The sequence below is a fragment of the Eublepharis macularius genome, chromosome 13 (genome assembly GCF_028583425.1).
Source record: "Eublepharis macularius isolate TG4126 chromosome 13, MPM_Emac_v1.0, whole genome shotgun sequence".
In the NCBI taxonomy this organism is placed as follows: Eukaryota; Metazoa; Chordata; class Lepidosauria; order Squamata; family Eublepharidae; genus Eublepharis; species Eublepharis macularius.
The window spans coordinates 44,917,040-44,944,487 of record NC_072802.1 but is presented as its reverse complement, the minus strand read 5'-3'; the positions used below and the strand labels follow the sequence as shown (position 1 = coordinate 44,944,487).

At 47.3% G+C, this 27,448-nt stretch overlaps 1 protein-coding gene across 1 annotated transcript in view; it reads left to right on the top strand.

Moving 5' to 3' along the window:
• Nucleotides 1-7,302: 7,302 nt before the first annotated feature.
• The window catches only part of DGKK (diacylglycerol kinase kappa), a 54,540-nt gene continuing 34,394 nt past the window's right edge, over nucleotides 7,303-27,448 (top strand). The window contains exon 1 of the mRNA XM_054996238.1: nucleotides 7,303-7,497. Coding sequence (XP_054852213.1) covers nucleotides 7,303-7,497 — 195 coding nt within the window. The remainder of the gene's footprint in view (nucleotides 7,498-27,448) is intronic.

Below are 27,448 nucleotides of genomic sequence, written 5' to 3'. Positions count from 1 at the left end.
TTCTCGAGTTCTGTGTGATGATTTTGCACTGGAGCAACTCTTCGCAACCTCTTGTAGCTGTGGAAGGGGCAGGGTGGCTGCAGCTGAGTTCTCAAAGGCAGGGTGAGGCTTGGTTGTGCAAGACAGTTGGCCTTCCTGCCTCAAAGACGACTATCCTCCACTTGTGTGTTTGAAGTTAATCCCAAACACTGGCTTCAGTTTTGCTGGAGACAAGGGTTGGTGCAAAAATAAACAGGAGTTCTTTAGCATCTTAAAGGCTGACCTGATTTTATTCCCACTTGACCTTTTATGGACTCTTAGCACCCACATAATGTTGTGGTCTAATTGTGTTCCAGTGGCCCCTTCCTCATCTTTAGTTGCTTTCTGAAACCTCCTTTCCACCCATCTCCTTGGGAACATGCAGCCCAAGCATATTATAGCGTCATCTAGACAGAAGGGTGCACATTTTCCAAGGTCCCATCTACATGAGCACCATTTTCGTTCAGCCCCTTACAGCTCTCATTCTTCCCCCTCATCACAATTGCTCTATAATATAATAATTACTATTTATTTTTAAAGCCCTCAAAAAGCCCGAGTGAAATAAATTCTTTCTAACCTTTAAGGTGTCACAAGACTCCTATTTGTGCTGTAATGTAATTTACCCAGCGACTTCTCTAGACCCAGCGCAGGTTCTGTGCGGAGTTCCTTGCTTCATCGACCCCTCCCCTTTTAGCGTTGCCTGCTGTTTTAGCCACTAGAGGGCCCCGCAACACAGCAGCAGTCCTAAGCACTGGAAGAAGCAAAAGGCTGGAGTCTGAGGACCTGGGCATTTTCCTTTCTTCAGTTGATGGGTGCAATTATTGTGCGATCGCCTGGTCCTTTGAAGCTTTCAATGAGAGGGTGACTCACAGGGCCAAAGTCTTTTCAAAGGCTCCTGCTTGACTTGATCTGGTTTTACAGCCCTGAGAATGGAAGAATTGTTAGTGACCCATTTAAGAGATTCTGAAGCACGCAGCCATTTTTGACAAGGAGCCCCAGTTTTTGCAAGACCTTGAAGCTGGGGACGGGGGCAATTTTGGCAGGCAGTGTCTTCTGCCTGACTTAGCCTCTCCCAAGAGCATCCTTCTCAGGCTTACAGGTTCAAGAATGGAGGAAGAATTGGGAGGAAGAATTAGGAGTGTGTGGCATTTGGATAGTCTGCCGAAGATGACAGGGATAGAAGGAAATGCTAATTAGCAAATAGGTGCATTTAATTAGTGTTTTATAATCAAGTTTGTACAAGTGCAAGTATGACTAACCTTTTGAGTGGGGATTCTGTATCTTAATGGCTATGTAAAGAGAAGCTTCTTCTAGAGTCCCTGGGATTAGTGCAGGTGGAGTAAGAGAGAGGTAGGCTAATGGGAAATGACTAAATAGCCAATCCATTTGGCCTTCCTTGGTGCTAAAGCATGGAGCGTTCTTTTACATACACATTCTCTCTTTGCTTTGTAGTTAAAGAGAGAAACAAAACACATTTTTCAACGGGATCTGTCTTAGCAAGAGGGGAGAGGAAAGCACACATGCCTCTGATAAATACAAGTACTTTCACTCGTGATGCTAAAAGCACCTTTGAGCTTCTTCCGAGTGCTGTAATGATTGGTTATACATTTATTTATTCTCCTGCCCTTCCTTTATAGAGCCAGTCTCCTCCCCGCCCCCGCCCCCCCCACACACACACAGGATGACCACATAAAGTAGCTTAGCTTGAATAATGGTCAATAGGGGGAAATAAAGTCAAGATGCAAACAGCCATTTGCAAAAAAACGGCTTCCTGGCTGTTCTTAGTTTTCACATCTAATATGTTGGTAATACTTGCAAGAGCCCTGAAAGATGAGTTGGTATTGTTTTCTTAAGGGTTCATTTGTGGAGGAGCATCTGGCTTGTCTAAACCCAGTGAATTAATGTCCGAGGCCAGATCTGAACCTGGCTTACAGGTCAGTATCTTACAACCATCTACCTAAAATGAGTTCAAAGCTGGCTCTAATTTGCAGTGATACAATCCCATCTTTGGTTTTATTGGTAGGGTATCACTGGGAATGGTGATGGAGAGTACTATTAAGTCATAGCTGACTTACAGCGAACCCTGATGGGATTTTCAACTAACAGAGGTGATTTGTCATTGCCTGCCTGCCTCTGCAACTCTGGTCATCTTTGGAGGTCTCTCATCCAATCACTAACCCAAACTGGCCTTGCTTAACGTTTGAGATCTGATGAGATTGGACTATCCAGATCAGGGCCCCTGGCAGTAAGGAAGCCACCTTGAGAAGTAAGCCTGATGCCAGTGTAGATCTACTTTCAATGACTGGCAATAGTGAGAAAGATGATTGGCATTTCTTCTGTCAGCAGCCCCCAGAATCCACCCAGCAATGTAACTCCCTATAACTCATGAACATAATGAGCAAAAGTGATTGACTGACTTGGTCATCCACACACACACACACACACACACACACACACATAACGAGCAAAGTTAAATGGCAGAAAAACAGCCATGATCGGTGTAGCATCTGCCACAGAAGTTATGTGCCAGGCTTGGCGACTGCCACAATAGTTAAAGCTGCCTGTTTCTTCTTGCCAGTCTGTCACCATGCCAGGAAGTTAGGGTCATCTGGTGGGCCAGTTTTAAAGATTGGTTGTTGTGGATTTTTTAAAGACTTTAAAAATCTTTTTTTTAAAGATTCTTCATTAAGGTTTATCCATCTGACTTCCCTTTTTGATAAAGCATATGGGTAGGGTGAGCCATTTAAAATAGGAAGGTTGGACCAATGAGGGTGGTGATTTACCCTCCCTGTTAACTGGCAGAGGTTATGTTTTCCATAGAAGGTGCTGTCCTATGGGGAAGCCTATTTAAGAGCCCAAGAAGTCCTGGCTCCTTAGGAGAGTCTCACAGGTGCTGCTGTTCACCATTCTTCCTTACCACTGGCCACCCTCCCCCAACCCAACCCAGTGTCTTGGAGAATAACTTTTCTGGATTCAAAAAGCTAATTAAGCAGCTATCAAAGTCCAGCTCCTGCATGTATAATGCTGGCTGAGAACAGCATTAACCCTTTATTGCCTGCCTCTATTCTTCTCATTCAGTGTCTGGAATTCTTATGGTCAGCAGCCAGCAGAATAAGCTGCCCTTGAGTCCACCCCCTTCCTGGTGGATAGTACAGGTTTAGATAAAACTAGTTTGCCCACTTTTCCCGTTGGCTTTGATCATTTTATTCATTCCCCTGCCCAAGTACAGAAAATGTGTAATGGTCCTTTGTTCCTCCATATAGTAGCTCGATGAAGTAGGCTATTAATGCTGCCATTTCACAGTCTGGAGAGCTGAGTCTGATAGCCCTAATATCGTTTAGTAGTCCATGGCTGAACAGGACTTTTTATGGCTGTAGTAGCTATTGCATTTTTACTCTACCCTTCCTCCAAGGAGCTCAGAGTAATGTACGTGGTTCTCCTCCTTTGTTTTGTTCTCACAACAAGCCTGTGAGGTAGGTGAGGCTGAGAGTAACTGTTCCAAGGTCAGTCACCCAGTGGGTCAGTCAAGGTCAGTCTTCCCAGGTCTTTCATGTTCTTCTTTGATAGCCTAATCACTATAACATGCTGACATCCATTCTGCCTCTCATGCTGAGTAAAGCAATAACTTGGTCTTCTGCTATAAGAAATAACCAGTCATTGTGTTTCAATGCCCATCTGAGCTGTGCAGGGAACTGCAGTTCAAGATTGCAGCCTGCCCAGATTCACCATCCCTTATGGTTGTGTTTGCAGCTTAGGATCTCTTTTCTCAAACACATTATAAGAGCAGAATCCGAGGATGAGAAAAGAGGAGTTAAAATCCTCATAAACTGCATTAGATGGTGGCGATTAACCTCCTGAAGGCAGATGATAATCAAGAGAACCCCCTTGCTATGATTTCAGGCTGAACCCCACGGTTGTGAAATGGAGCAGATGCTGGGCACAGTTTTACAGCTGAGCCAAATACCTTGAATCTCTTCACTGAAGGAGGAGGCAAAGGCTCAGACAAAAGTTTTGGGCAAAAAGCAGATTTCCATGCCAAGAAGGAGCTGGTGCGTCAAGGTCAAAGTGATGGACTGGCGGCTACTGCTGGCAAGTGAGCTGGAGAAAATAAAATAGATTATCAAAGCTCCATTCATGTCTTATAATCAAAACTCACACATTTTTTTCTACTCGTGCTTCCCCTGGACCAAAGAATATTGAGAATTCAGACAACTGGCTATTTCCGACCATCACTTTTCATATGAAACCTATCGCCAGCCACAAGCAGGCCAAGCCCATTTGCAGAGTTGAACCTCTCGTTAGGCCTGGTGATGTGACCCATCTCAGGCATCAAACGGTTGGCTATTTGATTTGTGATCACCACTGGGGGGCACCGTTCGGATTTTCAGTTTCAGATACCAAGATTCTGCCCCCTTGGTTTCAGTGGGACTTTGGGCATGTAACCGTGCGCCTCTTTCGAGTCCATCTCCTCTAGCTATAGCTTACCTGGCCTTATGACTGAGCTAGAGGTCCATCTGGTCAACACTCAAAAGCGTGCTTTAGTCTAACAGAAACTGCTATCCTATGATAAAGGAATTGCCATTTTGGTGTTTTCAACAATCCCCCTGTGGCTGCTCACTATTTCTGTTTGTGAGGCTCCATATATTCTGTACCACTAGAAAGACTTTGCACAATTGCACATCTAATCTGGTCTTTTTCCAGAGGGTGCACCTTTAGTGTGCATATATGAGATCTCAATGCCTCCTTTAAAATCCAGATTCTTTTTTATTTACGATATTTATAGGCCGCCTTTCTCATTGAGACTCAAGGTGGATTACATAGTGTAGGTCAATGCAAACACAGTCCCTGTCCCTTTACCAAGCATCCTTATGTACCATTTCCTTGTAGTACAGCCCTCCTCCCACCTGCACAAAAATCCCTCCAGAATAATTGTTTTGCATAGTTCACAGAAAGGAGAGCGGGTGCCCTCCAAGCATCAGGCAAACCATTTCAATTAAGGGCCACAATAGAGAATGCATATATATGGGCAGTCATTGATGTCACCCATTTGCAGGGTGGTGCCTGCAGAAGGCCCTGCTCAGAAGAGCAAAACTGCTATAATAGAGCACAGAGAGAGAGGTGATCCTGCAAATATGAGGAAATGAGGTCATGAAGGGCTTTGTATGTGATAGCCAATGCCTTGAACTGAGCCTGATAACTGATGGGCAGCCAATGAAGTGATGGCAGAATGAGAGTAATATGAACACTCTGCCTAGCTCCTGATGGTAATTAGACTGAATCATTCTGTACCAACTGGAGTCTCCAAATTGACTTTGAGGGGGAGACCTATGTAGAGTACATTGCAGTAGTCTAGTCTTGATGTTACTGTGGCGTGGATCTAGGTGGCCAGATCCATGTTAAGGTAGGGGAGTCATCTGGGCTAGACTGAGTTGGTAGAAAGTGTTTTTTTGCAATTTTATTAACTTGCTTCTCCCACAGTGATGCTGGATCTAATATAACCCCTGGACTCTTAACTGAGCTGGCAAGCATCAATTGTACCCCATCAAAAGTGGGAAGTGCAATGTCCTTAATTAATCCAAAATAGCTACTACTTCCAAATTCTGCTTTTACAATCTCTAACTCATGTCAGGAATCTGAGCTTGTGTGTTTTTACTGTCCTTCATTAAGCACCCTGCTGAAAAGTAAGAGGGGGAGCTGAAGTGTGTTCTGCAATGTGTACTTGCACCTGCCTTCAGAAGATCAGAAGCCGCTTGCTGGAAGAGGCCAAGGAAGCCTATCTAGTCCAGCATCCTGTTTCCCACAGTGGTCAAGGAGATGTTCCCAGGAAGCCCACAAGCAGAGCAGCGGGCAACAGCCTCACTAGAGCTCGGAAATACTCTGCCTCTCTGAGTATTTAGCTGTCCTGGCTAACAACCACCAAAGGACCTTTCCTCTATGCATGAGTCTGATCCCCCCTCGATGCCATTTCAGACGGGGAACGTTGTTTACTTCTTGTGGCAGCGAGTTCCACAAGTCACGAGTGCACCTTTTGGCCCGTCCTGTACCTTCTGCCTATTCGTCTCATGGGGGGCGGGGGTCCAGTTGAGATGATATGAGAAGGGGAGAATTTTTTCTCCTGCTTCCCTCTCTCCAACCCCATGCACGGCTGTATAGGCCTCGATCATCTCCCCCCTCAGCCGCCCTTCTCTCAACTCAGAAGTCGCAAACCCTTTCCTCCTCGGGAAGTGGCTTACGCAAATGGAGGAGGGGGCTCCGTTGGGGCCTTCAGGTTGCGTCTGGGGCGCCCCCGGTGCTCTCAGAGCACCCAACCAAGCCCCCCGCCCATGCATATTCATGTCTACAGCGTGCTTGTTTTGTGGGTGACATAATTGTGAAGCCGGATCGCTCGGAGCCCCTCAGCTCGGCTGCAACCCCCAGCGGGCATCTTCCCCGGAAGGCAGCGGCGCTCCTCGGCCTGACTCAGTTCTGGGGAGGGGGCGGGGAAGAGGGCTCCGGCGGGGGGAGGCGCGACACTGCAGTGCTGCCGGGGGCGGCTGCGTGCTCGGCGCTTCCTCGCCCGCCTCGCCCGGGCGGCTGGAGCGCTCTGCTGCCGCGGGGAGGGAGGCCGGCCGAGGAAGCAACACGTGCGGGAGCGGCAGCCGCTCCGGCCTCAGCCGCGCCGCGCGTGGAGGTTCGCTTGCGCTGCGACTGACGGGCTGTCGCCGGACGGGCACGCGCGCTCCCCCGCCGCGCTGCAGGAACCCGGAGAGGCGGCTCGGGCGGCGCAAGGCAGCCTCGCTTCGGCCCGGCAGGTAAGTCGAGGCAGGCGGGAGCTGCAGCCCCCCCCCCAACCCCAACCCCCACCCCCGGGAGGGACGAGCGAGCGGCAGCGGCCCAGGCGAGCGGGCAACCACCTGTTCGCCGGCTCCGGTGCAGTTGCGCGGCGCGGCGGCGATGCCCGCGACTCCGCCCGAGCCCTCTTCGGAGCAGGCCGGCCGGGCGCTCGTGGGGAGAAAGCGACTTCTCCCCGCGCATCGCTTAAGGGAGCGGGAGGGGGCAGCCGGAGAGCTGCTGTCGCCCGGCTCGCTGTTTACCGACGAGGGCGAAAAAGAGGAAGCCGCCTCCGGCGAGCGCTCTTACGCAGCCGAGGAGGCGAGGCTGCCGGGGAGGGTCTGCGCCGCCCGCGCGAGGGCGTGCGGGCGCCACCTGCTCCCCTGCCTCGTGTGGCCCGAGCCCGGCTCCAGAGCTCTGCTCTGCCTCGTGTAGGAGCTCGGCCCCGGACCGCCGCCCTGCCTCGTGCCGAAGATGGCTGAGAAGCTGGCCCCCCCGGGGGAGCTGTTCCTGCGCAAGGGCCGGGAGTCGGTCTCCTCCCTGGACCTGGACCGCCTGACGCCAGGCGAGGCAGCAGGAGAGGAGTCCTCGGATAGCGAAGGGGAACAGGACGGCAGCTCGCACAAGCTCATCCGCAAAGTGTCCACCTCCGGCCAGATGAGGACCAAGGTAAAGGAAAGACTGCTGGTTCCAAATGGGTTGGGGGGGGCATTTGAACAGATCTGTCTTGTTTTCTACCAGCGGCTTTACTACTGGGGTGGGTGCTTCTGGGTCAACCTGTCTTCTGCATTGCAAAATCGACCAGGGTCTGACCCCAGATGGTGGTATCTGTAAGGCAGATGGCCTTGAATCACTCAGAAGGCCATTGCTCTGCCACCTGCTTGCTTGTGACGCCACTGTCCACGTGCAGAATTCGCCTTGTGGTGAGGGGCTGAAAGAATTGGCATGGTGTTGCTGCTCTTGGGCTTCAGGGCAGCTGTTTGCCCCAGAAGTCTTCCGTTCCTGCCAAGTGGATGAGGGTGATGTGAAGAACAGCCCTCCCATGGAATGCCACAGTAAATCTCATAGACTCCAAGCTCTTTGCAAATATTGGCTAATGAACCATGTTCATCTCATTCAGTTTGAATAAATTTCAACTAATAAAGAGGGTTGAGGTGTCCTCTAAACAGGTAGTGGGATCACTGAGAGTGGCAGGCTTCCCCCACTCCGTGGTTCTCCGCATGTATCCCAAACTGACCACTGCTGGAGGTACAGTGCTGAGCTATGAAGACCAAGAATGGTTTTGGTCGGGTTGATCGTTCTCCCCTTGTGTGCCTGAAGGGCAAATAGCCTTGCTCTGTAGTCATGGAGCCCTTCACCATTTTCTTTCGATGGGTCTTGCTTCGGGTCTGATACATTTAGCTGCACTTAACTAATGATTTAGCAGTGATTGCCATCTTTTTAGCACAGTTCACACTGGGAGAAAGACATGTTACTTAGAATTCAGCCTCCCAAATGTCAGTGTCCCCTGAAAGAGATTCATTGGCGAACAAATGGGTCACTGTGGCTTCATAACTTCCCACTTGCAGGTCTGCGTTTACTCTTTGTACCCCTAAATTGAATTTGAGTCACTAAATAGAATCAACCACAAAACATCTCACCATATGCTCTGGTGAGAAATAGCTTCAGGATTTTACTCTCTCTTCGTTGCTGTCGAATTTTTAAAAGCAGGGTTTTTCCTCTGGTCAAAAAACCCACAATAGCTGTTTGGACTGGGTCTAAGAATTGATTTTGACATACAAAATACCTATGAAATATAGAGTGGCATTATAAAGCAACATTGAAGATGAGGGTTTACAAGTACTCTCCATGTGCTGAAAGTGAAATTTCTGTCTGCTTGTAATTTTGAATCTTTCCTGCAGAACCTCCATGGATTTTGTGATCCAAAACTAATGTTCTTTTGTGAGTATTCCTGAAGAAAATTTTAGGTTGAAATGAACCCTTGTTAGCCAAGGCTGCTGAACTTTCACCTGTGCAGCCTTCCTAGAAGAGGAAGACCGCAAGAACCATTGAGAATCTCTTGAGATGTTCAGGAAGCATGCATGAGCCAGACACATGGTAGAGAGAGAAGCAACTGGAGGAGGATGCTTTATTATGTCTTAGAGGCCATAAGGAAAAAAAATAAATTCTAAGCTAGTACAAAAATTAGCTGATGAGCTTGCTGTGAAATCCATCCCCAGCTGTTCACAGCAGCCTGGAGATGGCCAGTTTGTGCGTGTAAAACCAGCATCTACACTTTTGCTCATAGGGCGGATGATGACAAGAGCATCAAATACCATCCTCCAGGGCACATGTTGGTGCCCAGCTGGCAGGGCGTTCCATTCTGGGGAAGCTGGTGTTTTGTCCTATCCCTGAAGTAATGGTTGCAACAGCTAAGGGACTGGTGCTCTTTTGGACAAACCGATCTGAGCATTTCCGAGTATGGATGGGAGTACAGCTTGCTGCAAATTGACAGATGAGGAATTAAAAACTGGGCACCACTAAAGAGTGCTGCAAAAGAGAGGGGGAAGGGAGTTATCATAAAAGATGCCAGGAAAGCTGGCCAAGAAAAAGGCACAGGGATCTGGAACGCGGAGCTCCCTATTTCATTTCCTAATAGCATTTTAGGCTTGTTGTTTTTCCTGAGGGTCTCCTGTTCCCATTGGGAGCCATCCAGAGTAGCACCCTTATATAAGGTGCTGATTTGTTTCAGACTGTGTAGAGTCTCTGAACTAAGGGCAGCCACCTTGCTGTTCCCAGTAGTGCCAGGCTTGGGTTGAAAGGGGCTCTGTTTTGCTCCAAAATCAAAGTCCAGGTGAGCGAAGGCGGTTTTACTGCCCTACCGAACCATTTCACTCCCCAGATTTTTTTCTTTCTACGTGATGGATTTTATTCTTCTGGTATAGTGAAGAACAGGACTGCTAGTAAAGGCAGACACCTAAACATTGCCACTTGGAAAACAGGTGTCATATTTGCATCGGGCCCGAGGGTTCCTTAGTACAGGATCGGGAGAGAAGTACGTCTACTTTGTGGTGGGGGTTCTTTGAGGCCTTTGGCCTTATGAAATATGTGCTTGCTTTCCCAAAGATTTAGCAAAACTGTGTCAGTCTTTCTTAAAACCAAAGCAGATCATGTGCATGGGCTGATCATGGCAGATCTTCTTGAAGAGTTAAGGGGGGTGTTTGGAAACGTCCATTTCACCCTCCACCCTGTGAGGAGCATGGCCCCTGAACTGAAACCCAGCAGGACACTTTTTCTTTCCTGCACTGAATGCCTCCAAAAGAGGCTAACAGAAGAGAGCCAGTTTCTGGGGTGTCATGTTACGTGGAAGATGAGCAAAGGCTGCTTGGCTATTTGCCCCACATGGCAGTAAAAATTAGGATGGCCTTTTCTGCCCTTGGGGGATTCTTCAGCAATGGCTCCTGCTTGTGAATGTGGGGGTGGCATTAATTTGTGGAAATCTTGTATGGAAGGGAAAATTGAATGGCTTGAGGCAAGTGCTTAGATGTGTTGTGATGCGCCATGTCACCAACTGTGGCCGATCTTCTGATGGTAATCGGAAGAGTATCTTTATGTATATCACTGGTCTTTTCTCTCTTTTTTTTGGACTTACTTGCATTGAACCTTCTTTCTTTTTAAAATATAGTTCAAAAGCATAATAGCTTTTGAGGTGGTTTATAAGTAAAGTTCACAACTAAAACAAATCAATTAAATATTCAAAAACACCTGTTTGCCAAGCTCTGGCAATGGTTAATTTGCCATTTTCTGGGAAGGAGGTGTTTTGCTTGTTCACCTTGTTTAGAGAAATTTTGGAGTTCACCTTCCTGGACAGAGTTTAATGTTCTCCAAAAAATTTAGCAACCACTTAGCTCATCCCTGACTCTGAAAAATTAAATAGCACAAGGACCAGTAGAGATCCTTCGTGTATTCCAGCGCTTGTTTCCCTCCATTGTGAGAACTGTTGTTTTATTCCAACCATCTGTGGCCTTGAAAAAAATTAGAAATATGTAATAAGGTCACTGCAAAGGAACCTTTAGTGAGACTCATTTACAAGCTTTTGGAAGTCTGACGATTTAATCCTCTAGAGATCTATTTATCAGTGGTTTCTCTTAAGGAATTATTAGAGGTTGATGAAGCAGGACTTCCCCGTGCTGTCTTTTCCACTACAAGGCATGTCCAACAATTCTAGCTTTAGTAATGTCCCTAACCCTAACCCTAACCCTAACCTATCCCCTTTATCTTGAAACAGTTAATGAGCCTGTAACTTTCTGATTCCCCATCCTGAATTTTTTTTTTGCAAACAGTGGATATTTGGGCTAGCATCTGGTTCTTTGGGTTGGAGGCTGACTTTTAACAAATTATATCTTTTTAGTGAAAGATCAGCATTTTCATATGTGTGCATATTAAGAACTCCCAAGTAAATACCATCCAGCCTTCCTAACTTGTCAAATGGCCTCAAAGCTTGATCCTGTGTCCCTTCTATCAGACAAAACAGTGTGGCAAATGTGGGGCCTCTCCCCAATGTCTTCTAACAGTTCATGTAGACCATTTACTTTGCAATCTCCCCATTCTTTCGGTGTCAGAATTTCATTCTTCATTCCAGTTGTAGTGTTTAAACAGCTTTCTTAAGCAAGAAAAGGTTTTCTGGGGTGCTTTGTATTTATTTATATTTAACTATGATAAAGATGCAGGAACGTATAAACACTCTTTATCTGTAGAAAGAATGGAAGGAAACATATAGAAAATGGGTCAGCAACCTTCATAATCAAAGAAACAAACTGCTAAAATTCAAAGTAGGAGACCAATAAAGAGCAAGAATAAGAAAGTCTGTTTGCCTAACTGAAAATTTACAATATTATTGATAATTGACATATTTAATATTCCGTAAAATCTCTGCCACTGGTTGTTGCGAGTCCTTCATTAGGAAGTGGCATACAAGAGACTGCATAAAAAGCAATGAATATACACAAGGAGAATCCTGCACATTTATTTTAGTAAACTGGCATATATCTGTGCATGGTTTGTACTTGGATTACAGGCATCTGTTCACCTCTACCATTTCCCTTTCTGTGAAGCATCTCTAAGAAATGTTTCTAGTCCCTTACAAATCTTTGCCTGCTCTTCCCTTCACGTAGTGGTTATTGTGGCATCTCACCGAACCCTCCAATATACCTTAAATGCTAGATTTTCTTTTTAAAAGACTCATATTTGGTTCTAGACCATTGGTGTGGAATATATTTAGATGAGGCAAAATGTGTTTTGTTGGACCTTTTAGATTCTTGTCTCCCCCCTGCCCCATTCCCCACTTTGGTGAGCCAGGAATGCACTGAATGTGATTCCTCTGGCCATTGATTTGGGCACCTGAATTTTTTAATGTCTGAAAATATATTTTAAGTTGCCTTTATTTATATGGTGGCTCTGAGGAGCCCCTCATGGTTCAAGAAGTGAATTGGAGGCTCTCAAGGGAGACAGTGGATTCTGCAGCTGCACGTCCCTCGGTGTATTGCCTGGTGATGAGTCACCACTGCAGTCTCCAGCAATGAGAGAAGCCCGGTTGCCTGCAAGTGCCATCTGCCTAGACTGCCACAAGTCGGAGTGTTTTTGCTTGCACTCTGGAAACTTCGGGGTTAACCGAGCTGCTTCGGAGCAGAGAGTTCTGGCGGTGAGACTCCACTGCCTTGCTTCGCCTTGCCTCTTCCAGGCTGAAAGGAGGAGTGCCAAGAATATTCCCTGAACACCTGGTCAGTAGCACTTTTTGTGAATTGGAGGCAGAGTACTGACTGAGCACTCCTGCTTGAGTGGCACAGCAGATGAGCGTACTCTTTAAAAGGGACTAAAGGGATTGCCTGGAAAGGCTCTTTCTCTCTTTGGTTGCGCCAGACGAGGAGTGGCTGTTCCCAGCACCCTGGAGAGCGCTTCTCTAGCAGAGCGAATCCCTCTGGCAGCGGCTGGCTGCAGCTGAGCTGTGCTAAACTTATTTGGGCTCCATTTACAGGGGGAAGCGATGAGTCTCCTCTCCATCTTGTGTCCTGCCTTTTTTCCCAGGAGCCAGGACCACTGATTTAGCCTCTCAACAGCCATGTGAAATTAGCTTAGCCTGAGCGAGAGAGCGTGTGAAGCTAACTTACCCAAGGGGGCACCCCAGAAGCATTGAGGCTGGGCTGGGACTTGAGCCAAATGCAGCGCTTGTTTTCGTGTACCACATTTCCTTGTTTTCCTGCAGAAAGCCAGCCTGTGAAATGGGGTCATCAAAAATGTTACTTTGAAATTGGCTTAGGCAAGCTGGGCCCCTAAGTAATATACAGCGAGCGCTTTTCAAAAGTATCAGAACCAATGCTCTGGATATTTGTGCAATGTTGCACCCCCCTCCCCCCAATTAGGCTGAGATTTGCATAGGGCCACTGTGTGGATTACATGTTGAGCTGAGATTTTGGTGGATTCCCAATTCATATGCTTGACCTCTCTATAACACGACAGTTCTAAGTGAGTAGCTAATTCTTGTTTTGTGGGCTAACATCTGTCTGTATATTTGCCTGCATGTTACACAGAATGCCTCCTGACAGAAATCAAAGCTTGTGTTATCCTGTGTAAGTTCTTACTGATTTTGGGAAGGCTGGATGGGGCAATAGCGATTCATAGAATGTGTCTTCCCCCTCCCTGCACCTTTTGCTTTTCTCTTCTGGAATATGAAGATTAGCCAGTTTAGTTTTGACCAAGAACATTGAAGAGGTGTGTCTGAGTTTTTATTTATTTATTTACTTGCTTCACTGATACCTTGCCTTTCTCCTTCAAAGTGGCTTACCTTCTTCTCCTTGCCTCTGTTTTATTCTCACCACAATCCTGTGATGTAGGTTAGGCTGAGAGTGTCTAATTGGCCAAAGGTCAGTTACTGGCCAAAGGTCATCTAGCAAAGTTGTAACTGGCCAAAGGTCATCTAGTAAGATTCCGTGGCAGAGTGAGGATTCAAACCTGGGTCTCCCAGGTCACTCTGTCACTCTAACCATTACACACCACACAAATTTCCTCCTTCAAAGGAGCCAGTAGATACTGCTATTGGACAGTAACTTTAAGGGGGTTTCTTATGGCTCTCTCTCTCTTTCTGTGTGCATGGATTTAATTCTTCCTGACCTTCCCTAGGGTATGTTCCAAAATCAAATTCTACCAAAATCAAAAGCTACCAAAAGAAAACCTGCAGATTAAGTTGGTATAAGCAGGTGCAGTATTTGTCTTTCTTGATGAAAGAAATTGGTACATTTATTTATTTATTTATTTATGCTGTTTATATTCTGCCTTTCTCACTGAGACTCAAGGCGGATTACATAGTGTGAGATTAGTACAATCAGTATCAAGGACATTTCCATAAACAATATCATAGGATTTTACAAAGACATAGAATTAGTAAGGATCCAATACGGGGTTGAAGAATTGCTGAAACAGAACATAATCAATTCTAGGACTGACATTAGACAACAGGAAGCACAGGTAGTATATAGGAGTACATATTTAAAGCAACATATAATATTTAAGGCAACATAATGGTGAAGTCTATGGTCCCTAACTCATTAGAGAAACATCTGAGACCCTCTCCCTACAATATCGCCCTCCTATCTGAGTAAAAAGCATCTTGGAATAATTCCATTTTGCATTGTTTATGGAAGGCCAGGAGCATGGGGGCTCTCCTGACCTCCTCAGGCAGGCCATTCCACAGGGTAGTGGCCACCACAGAGCAAGTCCATGTATGGGCTGCTGTTGATTTCACCCATGTGCAGGCTGGCACCTGCAGGAGACCCTGTTTGAATGAGCAAAGCTACCGTGGAGGGACATAGGGAGGGAGGCGGTCCCATAGATATGTCGGGCCAAGGGCATGAAGAGCTTTGTATGTAATAACCAATACCTTGAATTGAGCACGGTAACGGATAGGTAGCCAATGGAGTGACTGTAGGATGGGAGTGATGTTCATGCTCCTGCTCGCTCCTGCTAACAGTCGAGCTGCAGCATTTTGCACCAATTGGAGCCTCCTAGTTAACTTAGATGGGAGACCAATGTATAGTGCATTACAATAGTCAAGTTTTGATGTTACCATAGCATGGATCCAGGTGGCCAGGTTGGCCGTGTCAAGATAAGAAGCCATTTTCCAGGCTAGAGTGAGATTGTAGAAAGCATTTTTTGCAGCTGCCTTCACTTGTTTTTCAAGTAGTAGCGCTGGATCCAGTATAACCCCTAGGCTCTTAACCGAGTCTGCAAGGGTCAGACGAATGCCATCAAAAGTGGGGAGTACAATGTTTTTCAAAACCTCTGCCTTCTCAACAAGCATCACTTCAGTCTTGTCTGTGTTCAATTTCAATTTGTTATTTTTCAGCCATTTCACCATGGCTGTCAGGCAGCGATCTAAGATTTCTACTGCATCCTGTGGGGACCTGGATAGCGAGATATAGAGTTGGGTGTCGCCTGCATATTGGTGACATCCCACTCCATAGCTGTGAATGAGTTCTCCTAAAGGTTTTATGCAGAGGTTGAATAAAATGGGAGATAAGATTGCGCCCTGCGGAACCCCACAAGATAGTTCCTATTCTAGAGACAGCTGATCTCTGATGGCAACCCTTTGAGTCTGTTCCATGAGAAATGATTTAATCCAGTCCAGGGCAAATACTTTGATGCCCACTTCTGTTTCTGAATGCCTCAACAGGGTGGCATGGTCTACTATGTCAAAGGCTGCAGATAGATCCAGGTGGAGCAATAAAGAGGCATGGCCTTTGTCTATATCCAGACGAAGATCATCCACTAATGCTACTAGTGCTGTCTCTTCCAAGCTCTTCTGCTAATATGCAAGTCATATTAGCCTTGTTGATGAGCTCATTCTGGAGTTCCAATGGAAGTGAACAAAACCAGGCAGGGCTGGCCGGCCCCCTCAGGCAACCCATCTTCCCCCCTGAGCTGAAATAAATCCTGCGATCTCCCTTTGCAGATACTTGGGAGGAGCATATGTGTTATGCAAGAAAGACAAGGAAATGTACAAAGACTGTGTAAAACTAGGCTCCCTTCCCTCTTTTGAGCAGTTCCCAGGGGAATGGGAGATGGGCTAATAATAGCTGGCAATAGCCCCATTTCTTGCACTTAATAAGCTTGGGGCTGAAGGCTGTGTCCTTGCTCTGAAGATCTCCCCCTCCCTTTGGCATTGGGTCTTGATTTGACAATGGAAAGTCGCAACCCAATTAGAGATGTCTCAATTAGAGACATGGGGGAAAGTCAGCTGGGCAGAGGAGTAGCCTGCAGAGACAATTATACCTCATCCAGTTAGAACAGGAATCTGGAACTCAAAGCCTCCCCTCTCCTTTAAGGTTGGCACAGGTAGCTGATGAGTATGTATCTAGGAGGCTAGCCAGTCACATGAACACTAGCTGTGCTGACCATCTTAGCAGCACTGCCAAAGCTCAGCATATTTCTTGTCAACCCTGCACATTTGCTGGCCCAGTTGAATATTTGGAGCATCCGTCACTGTGTCTGGCAGTGTCGTTACTCGAGACAAGAATGATGCAGTGGACCCTGGGCCTGCCGCCTCTTCTTCTCTGGGCCTGGAGTTTGGCATTCTAGGGGTAGCAGCCGTGCTTCTATGGTAGATATAACAGGTCCCTGCAACCAGTTTGCAGCCCTCTTGAACTTGAAGCCCAAACCAACGTGCTCCAAATTGTGAATCTTTCACTTAAAACAGAGGTGACTCTGTGCTTCCAGGGATCCCATAGAAATCTGTGAGACCTCCCCACATGTAACCAGCTGTGCATCTGGTTCATACAGCAAAAGTGAAAGTGTTAATGCTGTTTCCTCAAAGCTTTGGCTTCTGGAGCTGGGGAACGTTGTTTCCATATTATGTGTTTTTTCAGCCTTCCTGTTACTATCACAAAAAGATGCAGAAAGGATCCTGAAGAACCAAAAAGTGGACCAACAAGCACCTCCAATTTAAGCAAATATAAGCAAAGCAGATGGAGGTGGAAATGCTGGTTTCCCATCCGTTGTTCAAGGCTGTGGTTGGGCCTCCCTTTCTCCACTATTGTTCTGTTGCATAGGGGATCTCCTGAATTGCAGCAGAGTGCTGTGTGTAGGGGTGCAGAGGCCTGTGGTCCATGTTTTTATTTGATGGAAACAAAAGCTTCCGACTCGCTCTTAGTTCTGAACTTTTAACAATGCTGGGGTTTAGTGTGACATTGTGTTGTCACCACCTCCTGCCAAGTGCGGAGCACACCCACCGCATTCAACTTCCTGATGGGGAGGCGGGTTGAGCTGCCTTACAGGCAGGGAAACCAAGAAGTCAGGATGGAGCTAGAGAAACTGCATTGGTGACCCACCCCAAGTTTACAGCAAAGTTCCTAGCTGCAGCAGAATCTGACCCTAGTGCTGAGTTAGAAGGCTTACCTCTCCCTCCCGCTGCTTGCAATAATGAGGTTGAAGAGGCAGTGCGCCTACTCTGAAGGCTTGCCATAGCGTGGCATGCAGCAATTAGAGGGAGCCGCAGGCCTTTCCATAATGGGCTTTATTGTGCTGCTGGAAGGCTTGTAGGAAGCTGTTTATTATGCAGATGGAGGGAGCAAGGCTGGCGATAAATAGGGCTTATTAGGCACTTGGCTGCTATGCAAGGGGCCATTGGTGAGCACAGCTTCCCTGTACTCTCAAAAACTCAAATCCATATTGTTATTTCTTGAATGGGGGCATGTGGGGAGATGCCAGCCCTTCCTCTTTCTTGCCCCGCCCAGTTCTGTAGTTCCAAGGCAAATCTGTGGATGGGTTGGCGGGGTGGGGGGTGGGGAGCTGATCTCTGCCAGGAATCTGAGCTTGTTACATATGAACTGGGGATAGAATTCTCCATCACGTTTACTTAAATGTATTGGTGAGTTTGTGTTCAAGCCGTTTAAATCCACAATGCCTTGATGGCTTTCCTAAACTCTTGTTAGAATGACACTGCCATGAACTTGGCAAAGATGGAATATACACATAGAACTGAATACGTTGTGGGGAAATCATGACTTTTACTTCAGTGAAGCATAACAGAGGAGCTTGGTGGCCCACTCCAGTGTGAACATGTGAATGTGCCTGATACAGAGTCAGGTCATTGATCCATACAGTGAGTATTGTTTGCTGTGACTGGCTCACTACCAGAGAGAATGAGCCTGGGACCCTGGGACCTTTGGCATGCAAAGCACGGACCTCTGCCTCCTCCTTGCCAGTTGTTTTGCTCTTCCTTCATGAAGGTGGAGTGTTCCTAACAAGCATGCATGTGCTGGGTAAAACTACAGGTTCAGTGGCAGATGAACAGCAAAGAACCTCCCTGGCTTCGAGAGAGTTGGACAAATGTTATTAAATGTACCTTGTGGTTTCTTTGGAAGTCTCAGTCATGGCGCTGCTGCACAGGGTGGGGCAATTCTCTTCTTCCCCTATACATAAGACAGTTGTTCCCTTGCTGTATGTCCGGGTATCAGGGGCTGTCTTAGCAGTATGTGGGGGGGGGGGGACTGGGGCTGCATCAAGTATAGTCTCCTAGGAAACCCTCTAGGTGATAGGTTTGCTTATACTTGAGGCCGTATTTGAAGTCTGGATATAATTTCCTATTGGCCAGCTAACCAGTCTTACTGCATCCCTTCCTTGGCCCTTCCTTCCTTCATCCTATCTAGTTGGGATGTAGTAACCAGGGCAGCAAACCTTGCTGCGTTAAGATGTTGTTATGGAATTGGAATTGGAATTCACAGCTCTGAGGTCGTCTCAATGACACAGGTGTTTCTGACTGGCAGGGAAACTTCAGAGCAAAACTGAACCAATAGGTTGTTTGTTCCGTTACAGATGAATAAAGGCAGCTATCGGGATAGGCTGAGAGCTCTTGATGTCACCACTGAATAGCAAACACTTGGAATGTGACTGTTCCTCCCCTCCCCCCGCCTTTACTTCATACTAAAATCTATAAAATGAAAACAATTTTGTAGGAGATGAGATCCAGGAGGGGTTTAGAAGGAGATGAGCATCTTGAGAAACAGGATTTTGGCAGTCTCAAGCACCCGCCTAAAATGACCAACTGTGTGTCATGATCAGAATACATCACCCTGTCTGATTTAGGTGTGGGTAGGGTAGAATACAGATGGAGGAGGGGGAGGCACTGAGCCATCATCAAAAGAAAGATTATCTCTGTTCAGAGAAACCAATGGAGCAAAAAGCCCGGGGCTTCAAAGGGAATCTGCAACCCAGCAAGGAAGTTGAAATTGCTACCTCTTCCTTTCTGAATAATTTGTTGTATGTTGAGCAAATAGGAGATTCAAAACAGCAAGATGGACGAGGAATCCATTTCTATAGAGGTCTAGTAGGATGTGCCACTAAATGACTCTTTATGTACTCTCCACAACCCAGAAAACATTTTTTCCTTGTTTGTAGTATTGCTTCCAAAACACTGACACACGATTTTAAATGTAATGCATGTCACTGAAGTCATGAGATCTCATTCCCAAGCAATTTGTACAAGACACAGGGCCGAACCAAATGAGACATTTTCCATATATACACTTACAGGTATTTTTAAGTGTTTACTTATGCCTAACAGGAACATTTCAGAGGTCAAGATCTGTGACCCATCCAGGCTCAGGACATCATTTCTAGCATGAACTGCTGCAGCTTTGGAAAAAACATTCCCCACAGCCACCAATGTGTTTAGCCTAATTGCCTCAATGAGCTGCCAGGATCTCCCTTGGACCCCCCTTGGTATTCTTGATAGAGCTCAGCAGATGCCCAAGGAAGGGAGTGTGCCCTGGTGGGAAGCCTCTGCAACAAGTTCACCTACTTTGGTCTGGCCCTGGCTGGAAAGCAATCGCTTTTCTGACCTTTGGAGAAAAGAGAAAGGTGTGAACCTACTGGGGGGTGGGGGATATCAGGGCACTTTCCCTTCCTTGTGCCACTTAGCTTGTGACAGAGACACTGCGGGAGATCTGGCAGGAGTCCTGGCAATTCATGCAAGCAAGCGGGCTAAGCACATTGGCAGCAGGGAGTTTTTCCTGACATGGCAACAGTTTGAGTTGGAAGGGATACGTGCAAGGCAACGAAATGCAAATTTTCTTGGAGTCTGATCTCTTAAAGTGTCTCGCCAGACAGAGATAATGGTGGACTTGTGAGTATTTGTAAGTGTATGCGTGGGAAAATGTTGCATCTGGTTAGGCCCATGGGGCAGCAGGCAGGTAAGAAGACCACCTGGGAACATGCTTGGGGCACATCAGCCGTCTTGTAGTAAGGCCCAGAGGGATTGCCGTGATGCTGCACTGAGGCCTCTGATCCTTCCCTGATAGGGAGAGCACATCCCAAAGGACTGCTAAAAGGATAGATTTTACTAGCGTCTTTCAAAAGGTGGCAAGTTGATAGTTTTCTCCACTTCAGTGCAGGCCCCCAGGTAGGTGGATTTCCTTTCACTGGAGCATGGCCCTACTCCTGTGACCGTGTGACCTCTTCCCCCCCACCCCCAACCCATGGTAGTGGTACTTCAAGGCCAACCCAAGGGCTATTTTTAGCAGTTCCTCCCCGATAAGATCACACCCTTCCACCTCTGTGTTGTGCTGCCTGAAACTGTTATGAATGACTCAGCCGCTGTGGCTTGTGACCAGCAAACGGAGAGTTTCCTCGATTTGCCTGCTGCCCTACTTCAGAGTCAGAGGCTGCCTAGCGGAAGAAGTTTGCAGTGAGTTATGCCTCTGCTGGCTGCTCCTGTCACTTGGACATCAGTTAGGGCAAGATCTGGCACTTCTCTAAGGGTCAAAACTGCATGCTCAGTCCTGTGAATATTTTCCTCATTAGAGGGAAGGGTTACCCAAAACAGCTACAGGAACCTTCGATTTGGAATGGAAGTTCATGCAGGTGAGAAGGGGATCCTGTGGGCTGTTTTTGTTATCAAAGTGGCCTCCTCTGAACTCCTTTTTGGCCCCAGGAGAGGGAGGATAGAAGTAGTTGTCTCTCTCTTTTTTTTTTTACCCAAGGGCTGCCATTTTGAGAGGAACAGCACGTTAGGAAAGAAGGGAACCCCCTGCCTTCCTTATGTGAACGATGGCTTCGTATACTTGGTGTTACTTTAAGTAAGAACACCTGGAAAAGTGCTTCATGTGTAGGTGCACCTTAGGTAGTGGGAAAATGTGGAGATGCCTTGCTTTATGCCACTGTTTTGTGGATCCCATTTAGTCTGGAGGAGTCTACGTTTTGACGGGCTTTCATGTTGCTGTGCTTCAGTAAGCAGGGGTTTTTAACTTGATGATTTCTGTCTTTTGGTTCCTTGAAAATTGTAGTGTGGGTCACAGTTCCATGACACTGTACTCATTCCCTTCTTCAATGATCTACCTTGCCTGCCTCTGGGAATTGAGGAGGCTGGAGGCATTGTTTTCTTGGCTTAGGGATGCTAGCTACGGCAGAATGGATGAATGAGATCTTGTTTTACAAAACCGCAGCATCCACATCTACAGAAAAACTATCATCTCTGTGGGTTGTAACTTAATTTTGTAATATTGGTCTGAAAACAGCCCTAGAGAGAAATGGAACGGAAGTTGCCGAGATCAGGACAGGAAGTTGCACCCATGTTTCCTGTGTCAGGGTGATGACAGAGCAGCGGGGTGGTTCTGGAAGCGCCTTCGTTCCATCCAATGTAAACTGCTCTTGTTTTTCCAGGGCAGCTCTCTGGGAAAAGATGGCTGTGCAGGTGGGGGCAGAAGTCGGCAGTGCATGTTGCTGGTGGGCTGAACCCTGTGATGTCATCATGAAACCTCTCTTTCTTCCCTCACCCAACCCCAAGGACATGTCCTTTTAAAAATTAAGAAGGTAGAGAATGGTCAGATAACACTCATGCACTTCAAAAAGGTGAGACAAAATAGGCAGCCCACTTGAAGCATAGGAGAAAGGGCAGGACTGGTGACTGGGCCATAATTTGATTCGTCAGTCTGTTCTGCTGCTGTTTCTGTTGTGAAGCCGAGACCCCACCACCACCACTGCCCCATGGCTGAGGGATGCACTCTAAGATGTGCTATGTCAAGCTTCGTTATATCATTCCAGATTCTTGGCTGACCTTTCTTTTTATGACTGGGGTCAATCAGTCTGTTTAGTCTACTCCACACCACAGCCCTGGACCTGGAGAAACACAAAGCAATCCCATTGCAGTCTGAAAGCGACATGTTAGACCCTCCCAGAGCTGCTGGCTGAATCTTGGTCAACAAATGAAAAGAGCCTGTTCTGGGGCTTCTTTCAGCAGTTTCTGCTGTTGTGAGAGTGGGGGTCATGCAGGAGGGGCTGAAGAGATGCTCACGTCAACATACCCAGCTTACCTGTTTGGAAACTGACCCTTGGGGCTTAATCAGGTTTGGGAACAAACAGCATGATGTTAATGCTGAGCCCCAGAGAAAGGTCAGCCACAGCTGAGGAGCTTTAAGGTGGAGGGGGAAAAGGGCAGAGATTCCACTTTCTGTCCATGCCAAGACTGATTACCTCTCCAGTAAGGAGCTGGGGCTGCTTTTGCTCACTCAAATGAGCAGCCACCCTTGACAGACATTGGAGTTTGGAAGAAGAGGGTAGTGTCCAGCAGGCAGCCGTGGGCCTGAACAATACATAGAAGGAGCAGAAGCCCAGATCTACGGTAAGCAGACTACTGCTCCACACGTGCCCTTTGGGCTGGTCTGCACATGAGGGTCTGTTGCCAGGAAATCTAAAGGATCGCCTGCTGCTATAGCAATCTGCCTTTGAGTTCCCCTGCCACTTTGAGGTGAATGGCAATGGATGGTTAAGGCTGCCCGTTTTGGCACTGCCTCTAGACAATTGTATTCCTTGCAAGTTTCACCTGGTGCCTTCCTTGTCTGGCCTGGAGTTGCCAGGCCAAGGCCTTTTTGGTCTCTCGGGCCAAATGTTTGGTTCACTTGCTCTTTTTTCCTTTCTTTTCATGTATAACTTTGGTCCTCTAGGGTTTTTTTTGTTTTTGCTGCTGAGTTATCATGACTTAATTTTGTGCAGAGCGGTAAGCTGCAGTACTGCAGCCCAATCTCCGTCACGACCTGAGTTCAGTCCTGGCGGAAGCGGGGTTCAAGTAGCCGGCTCAAGGTTGACTCAGCTTTCCATCCTTCCAAGGTCGATAAAACGAGTACTCAGTTTCCTGGGGGTAAAGTGTAGATGACTGGGGAAGGCAATGGCAAACCACCCCGTAAAAAGTCTTCAAAGAAAACGTTGTGATGCGACGTCCCCCCATGGGTCAGTAATGACTCAGTGCTTGCACAGGGGACTACCTTTACCTATGTCTATTGATATTATGTTTTTAATTACTGTTTGCTTCTTGAAGCTGTTGACTTTTTGGCAAAGCAAGGTAAAGGCGATTTTAATAAATGAAAATTAATTACGTGCTGACAGTCCTCCTGGGCTTGATACTGAGTGCTTTTGATGACTAGCATGACCCCCTGATCAGCATCTCTCTGTGCCGCCACATCTCCATACCCAAGTTTGATTTCTTTCACACCTTGTATTTTTAAAAACTAAGTGTGTGAAGGAGCTCTGAGGTTAGAGGAATACTGCTGCTTACGGAGCTCGGCTTTTTGCTGAAGCGACAACTTCCTTCTCCGCCCCTTGCAATACTGCCATGCAGAGCCGCAGGTGGGTGCTAGCGCTCTAATTCACACACCCCTCCCTTGGTGAGGCGTGAGGAGCTCTTCCTCCTGTCCCCATCAACACTCTAGAACTGTGCCAGTGCTTCCGGGCTTGTTGCTGGATCACTGCCTGAGTAGAGTTGCCATCCTCCAGGTGGGGCCTGGATCTCCAGATTACAGAGAACAATTCCCCTGGAGGAAATGACAGTTTTGGAGGATGGACTCCATGGCAACACATCCCTGAAGATCTCTCTTTCCAAATTGTGCCCTCTCCAGGATCTGTTTCCAAATCTCTGGGAATTTCCCAAGCCTGAGAGGTGACATCTGGGAGAAACCAGTTATGCATTTGGGAGGGGGAGAGGTTGTTGGCCTTGGGAAGGTCTGGCCCAAGCCAAGCAGACTTGCCACGGAGTTGTGAATGTTGGTGGATTCTATCAGCAGTCATCTCTTCTAGCAGGTGTGAGCCAGGAAGGGTCCTTTTTGTGTTACTCAGTGATGGACTTCCAAGCCATGTACTCCATGCAACCTGTTCTCCCACTCCGCTTGAGGAGAGGGGGTGGGTGGGCTTGCACTGGGCTGCTGCTCTTGCAGCTGTGCCCAAAGAGATTGTGCTGGTCTGCAGGCTCAGAGAGGTTTCTTTGGTTTTGCAGCAAAGGCTCCAAGCTTTTGTTCCCGTCTATCAGCTGGGCAGAGAGCAACAGGCTCGGCAGGGATCCAGGCACACGTTCCTGTTCTTGCTTGCCTGTTTTGGTCTTCCTCTCCCAGCATCTCCTGCTCTATTTTTATCCCTTGTCTGTCCACCTGCTGCTTCCCTGACTCACTTCCTCATCTTTACCTGCACGGCAGGAAAGGCAAGCATAGCTCATTTTGCATACAGGCCTCCCATTTGCTGGGGAGGCTCCGCTGAGGACAGTCTCTGTGCTGCAGAGCCCCAGGCAGGCTTGTCCCCTGAAACAATGAATGGCCATGGAAGGCTGGAGGGGAGAGGCGCACACAAGGAATGTGGGACTGCAGGCTGGTGGTCCTACAGGGCAAGGTTTGAACAATTGCGCACTGGGGGTGGGTTATGTGTTCTCTGTGCTTGCTCTCTCCCGCTCCTCCTCTCTCTGCTCAAATGCACATTCACTGGGCGGGGGGGGGGGGCTCCATTCCATACCGGACTTGGAGGAGCTGTTGCAGAGCAGCACAGCCCTTGTACACAGTTCTTCTGTCCAAAAGTGAAATGCAGGATGTAACTGGCTTCATGCCTGCCCGATACTGATAACTCTTAAGGAAGAGTGTATTGTAATGTTCATGACAGAGGCATTATGGTTTTCAGAATGGGGTAGAATTGGGGAACTGGCCTGTGACTTCAGAGTGTGCTACGGGACATGTTTGTTGGCTGCCCCCCTCCTCACTGCTTCTTTGCTGGACATCCGTCGGTGTGTTTGTTCTCTCTTAGATGCCCCATACCTACCTCCATAATATGCAGACTTGGCCATGTATGTCGATGTAGACAAAGGACAGCCCCATACACTCACAGTTCTATCTCCTCTTTGTTGTTCATATAATATTCATACCCTTAGGTAGGGGACAAATGCTTTGGGAGACAAAAGAGGCCCTGTTCAGCCAGATGAGAAAATGGGATGCTCCCCATATACAAACCTGCAAGTCTGCTGCATATGTAGCCACAAAGCCTTTGCAAAGGCGGCTGGCTGCCTCCCACACACACTTCCATTGTCTTTTCAGCACAGGCTAGATTTACTTCCTCCTCGGGCTGATTTGCCCAGGCTTAGATGCCGGTAAGGGAGAGGTGGGGGGGGGCCTGCCAAGGCTAGCCAAAGCCTTGCGTACCCTGAATTTCCCTCCAAAGGATTTTTGCTTCCTCCTACTTGAAAAACAATGCTAGAATAATTTCTACCTCAGGTAGGTAAGAGAGTGCAAATATTCCAGTTAGTGGTCAGTTTGGGGTTTTTTTAGCCTGCCTTACTTCACCAGCTAAAGGCTTTTTGTCAGCCCTACAGTAGTCCTGTTGGAAGAATGCTTTGTCTTCCAGTTAAGGCTTGCGTTATCCTCATGTGTGCTGTGACCAGAGTGGTGCGCAGGGAAATGTGGATTGCTCCAGATGGGGTGTTCTGGGTGAGCCAAACTCTGTAGCTTATGGTAGCTTGTCTTTGTTTATACAAAGCAGGAAACATGCACCGGTGTTTACATTGACAACTGGACAATGTGTGTTCATTTTTGTTTGTTTTATTCATTGAGCTATTCGTACCCCACTTTTCTCCCCAACGGGGACCCAAAGCAGCTTACAATATCACTCTCCTTCTTGTGTTTTATCCTCACAACAAGAACCCTGTGAGGTAAGTTAAGCTGAGATAAAGTGACTGGACCAAGGTGAGCTTTTGTGACAGAGAAGGGATTCAAACCTGGGCCTCAGATTTTAATCCAAAGCTTTAACCTGTACACCACGGGGTCTGTGTTTATGATGATACAGAAAGGAAACCTCCATATTCAGAGGTAGTATACCACTGAATACCAGTTGCAGAGCAGTGTGTGTATGGGGGGCGGGGGGAGCAGTTACCTTCATGCCTAGTTTGAGGGGATCCTGATGTCATCTAGTTGGCCACTGTGTGAAACAGGCTGCTGGACTAGATAGACCTTTGGCCTCATCCATCAGAGCTCTTATGCTGTGATCTCATGTAATTTCCAGCCGGAGGAAACATGTCCATGGTAGGCTTCTCTGGAATGCATAACCATTATCCCGTGCAAATCTTTTTCTATAAAGCAATTGATCCGCCTGTGGTGACATCTTCGTGAATTAAAGTATGCTGCAAGATCTGGGTCCAATAGCACTTTAAAGACCAATTAGATTTCCAAGGTATGAGCTTTGGAAATACCTTGGAAATCTAGTTTGTCTTTAAGATGCTCTTGGACACAGATCTTGCTCTTTGACTGCAGACCAACACAGCTGGGCTACCCATCTGAAATTAACGTATGCTGTGACTTTCTGGTGAGTGTCCCCGAACAAGGGTCTACTGGGCCAAGGAAATCCCACCTCGCTGCTGTACTTTGTGTGTTCTTTTCCCATGCAGCATACTGAGTTAACCCAGGTTAAATATGGATTTATTGTTCATTGGTGTTTAACACAATTAGCTTCCTGGTTAATTAGAGGAAGAGAGCTTGAATAGGATGGTGATTTGCATCTTATTTAAATACCAATTGGATACTGCTGGCGGGCCTGTGAGGTGACAGAGAGTTCAAGGAGCAACTCATGTTTGACAAACAAGGTTTAATCCTCTGCAAACACAGCCGGGGGAGCTGGGTAAATAGGAGCAGGGCAAGTTGCTTGTGGACCTGGTAGGAAGGGAAGCCTCTTGTCTTTCCTCAGGCCGAAGTGGGAGCCCAACCGCATTCCTCCTGTCCCTGGACAGCCTGTGACCGCTCTATTGTTGAAGGATGGAGGGAGGAGGAGTGAACCAAGGGCTGAATTAAACCTCCTGTGGAGGTCTTTGTTTCTTGGGCAAGCCCTTCCTTTTGTGCTGTGCTTGCCACTGAAACCCCCATCCCCTGCTTCTTTTATCCCTGCAAAGCAGTGTGTAGTGCTGCCCTGCACTATTACTAACTGTAACCATGCTACTAATAACTATAGGTGGCATTTGTATAGGACTGTAGAGGATTCCAAGCACTTCACGTATATTAATTTGGCACTGTAATCCTTGCCACTACAAACTCACAAGGTGGCCTAAAGGAAGCCATTCTTTCTCAGCGACAACCCCATAAGGTAAGCCAGTGTTGCCATTCCCATATGAATGTGCAGAGGCTGATACTGAGGTCGCTTTATGAGTTTGTGGCAGAGGCAAAATTTGAACTAGGGACTTCCTGATTTGTCTCTCAAGCTGTATACAGGAGCTGCTGCAGTCTTTCACTTTCTCCTTCTCCTCTGTGGCTGGAAGCCCATTCAAATGTGCGGTACAGTCTTTCCCGGTAGCTTGTGCTTGTGG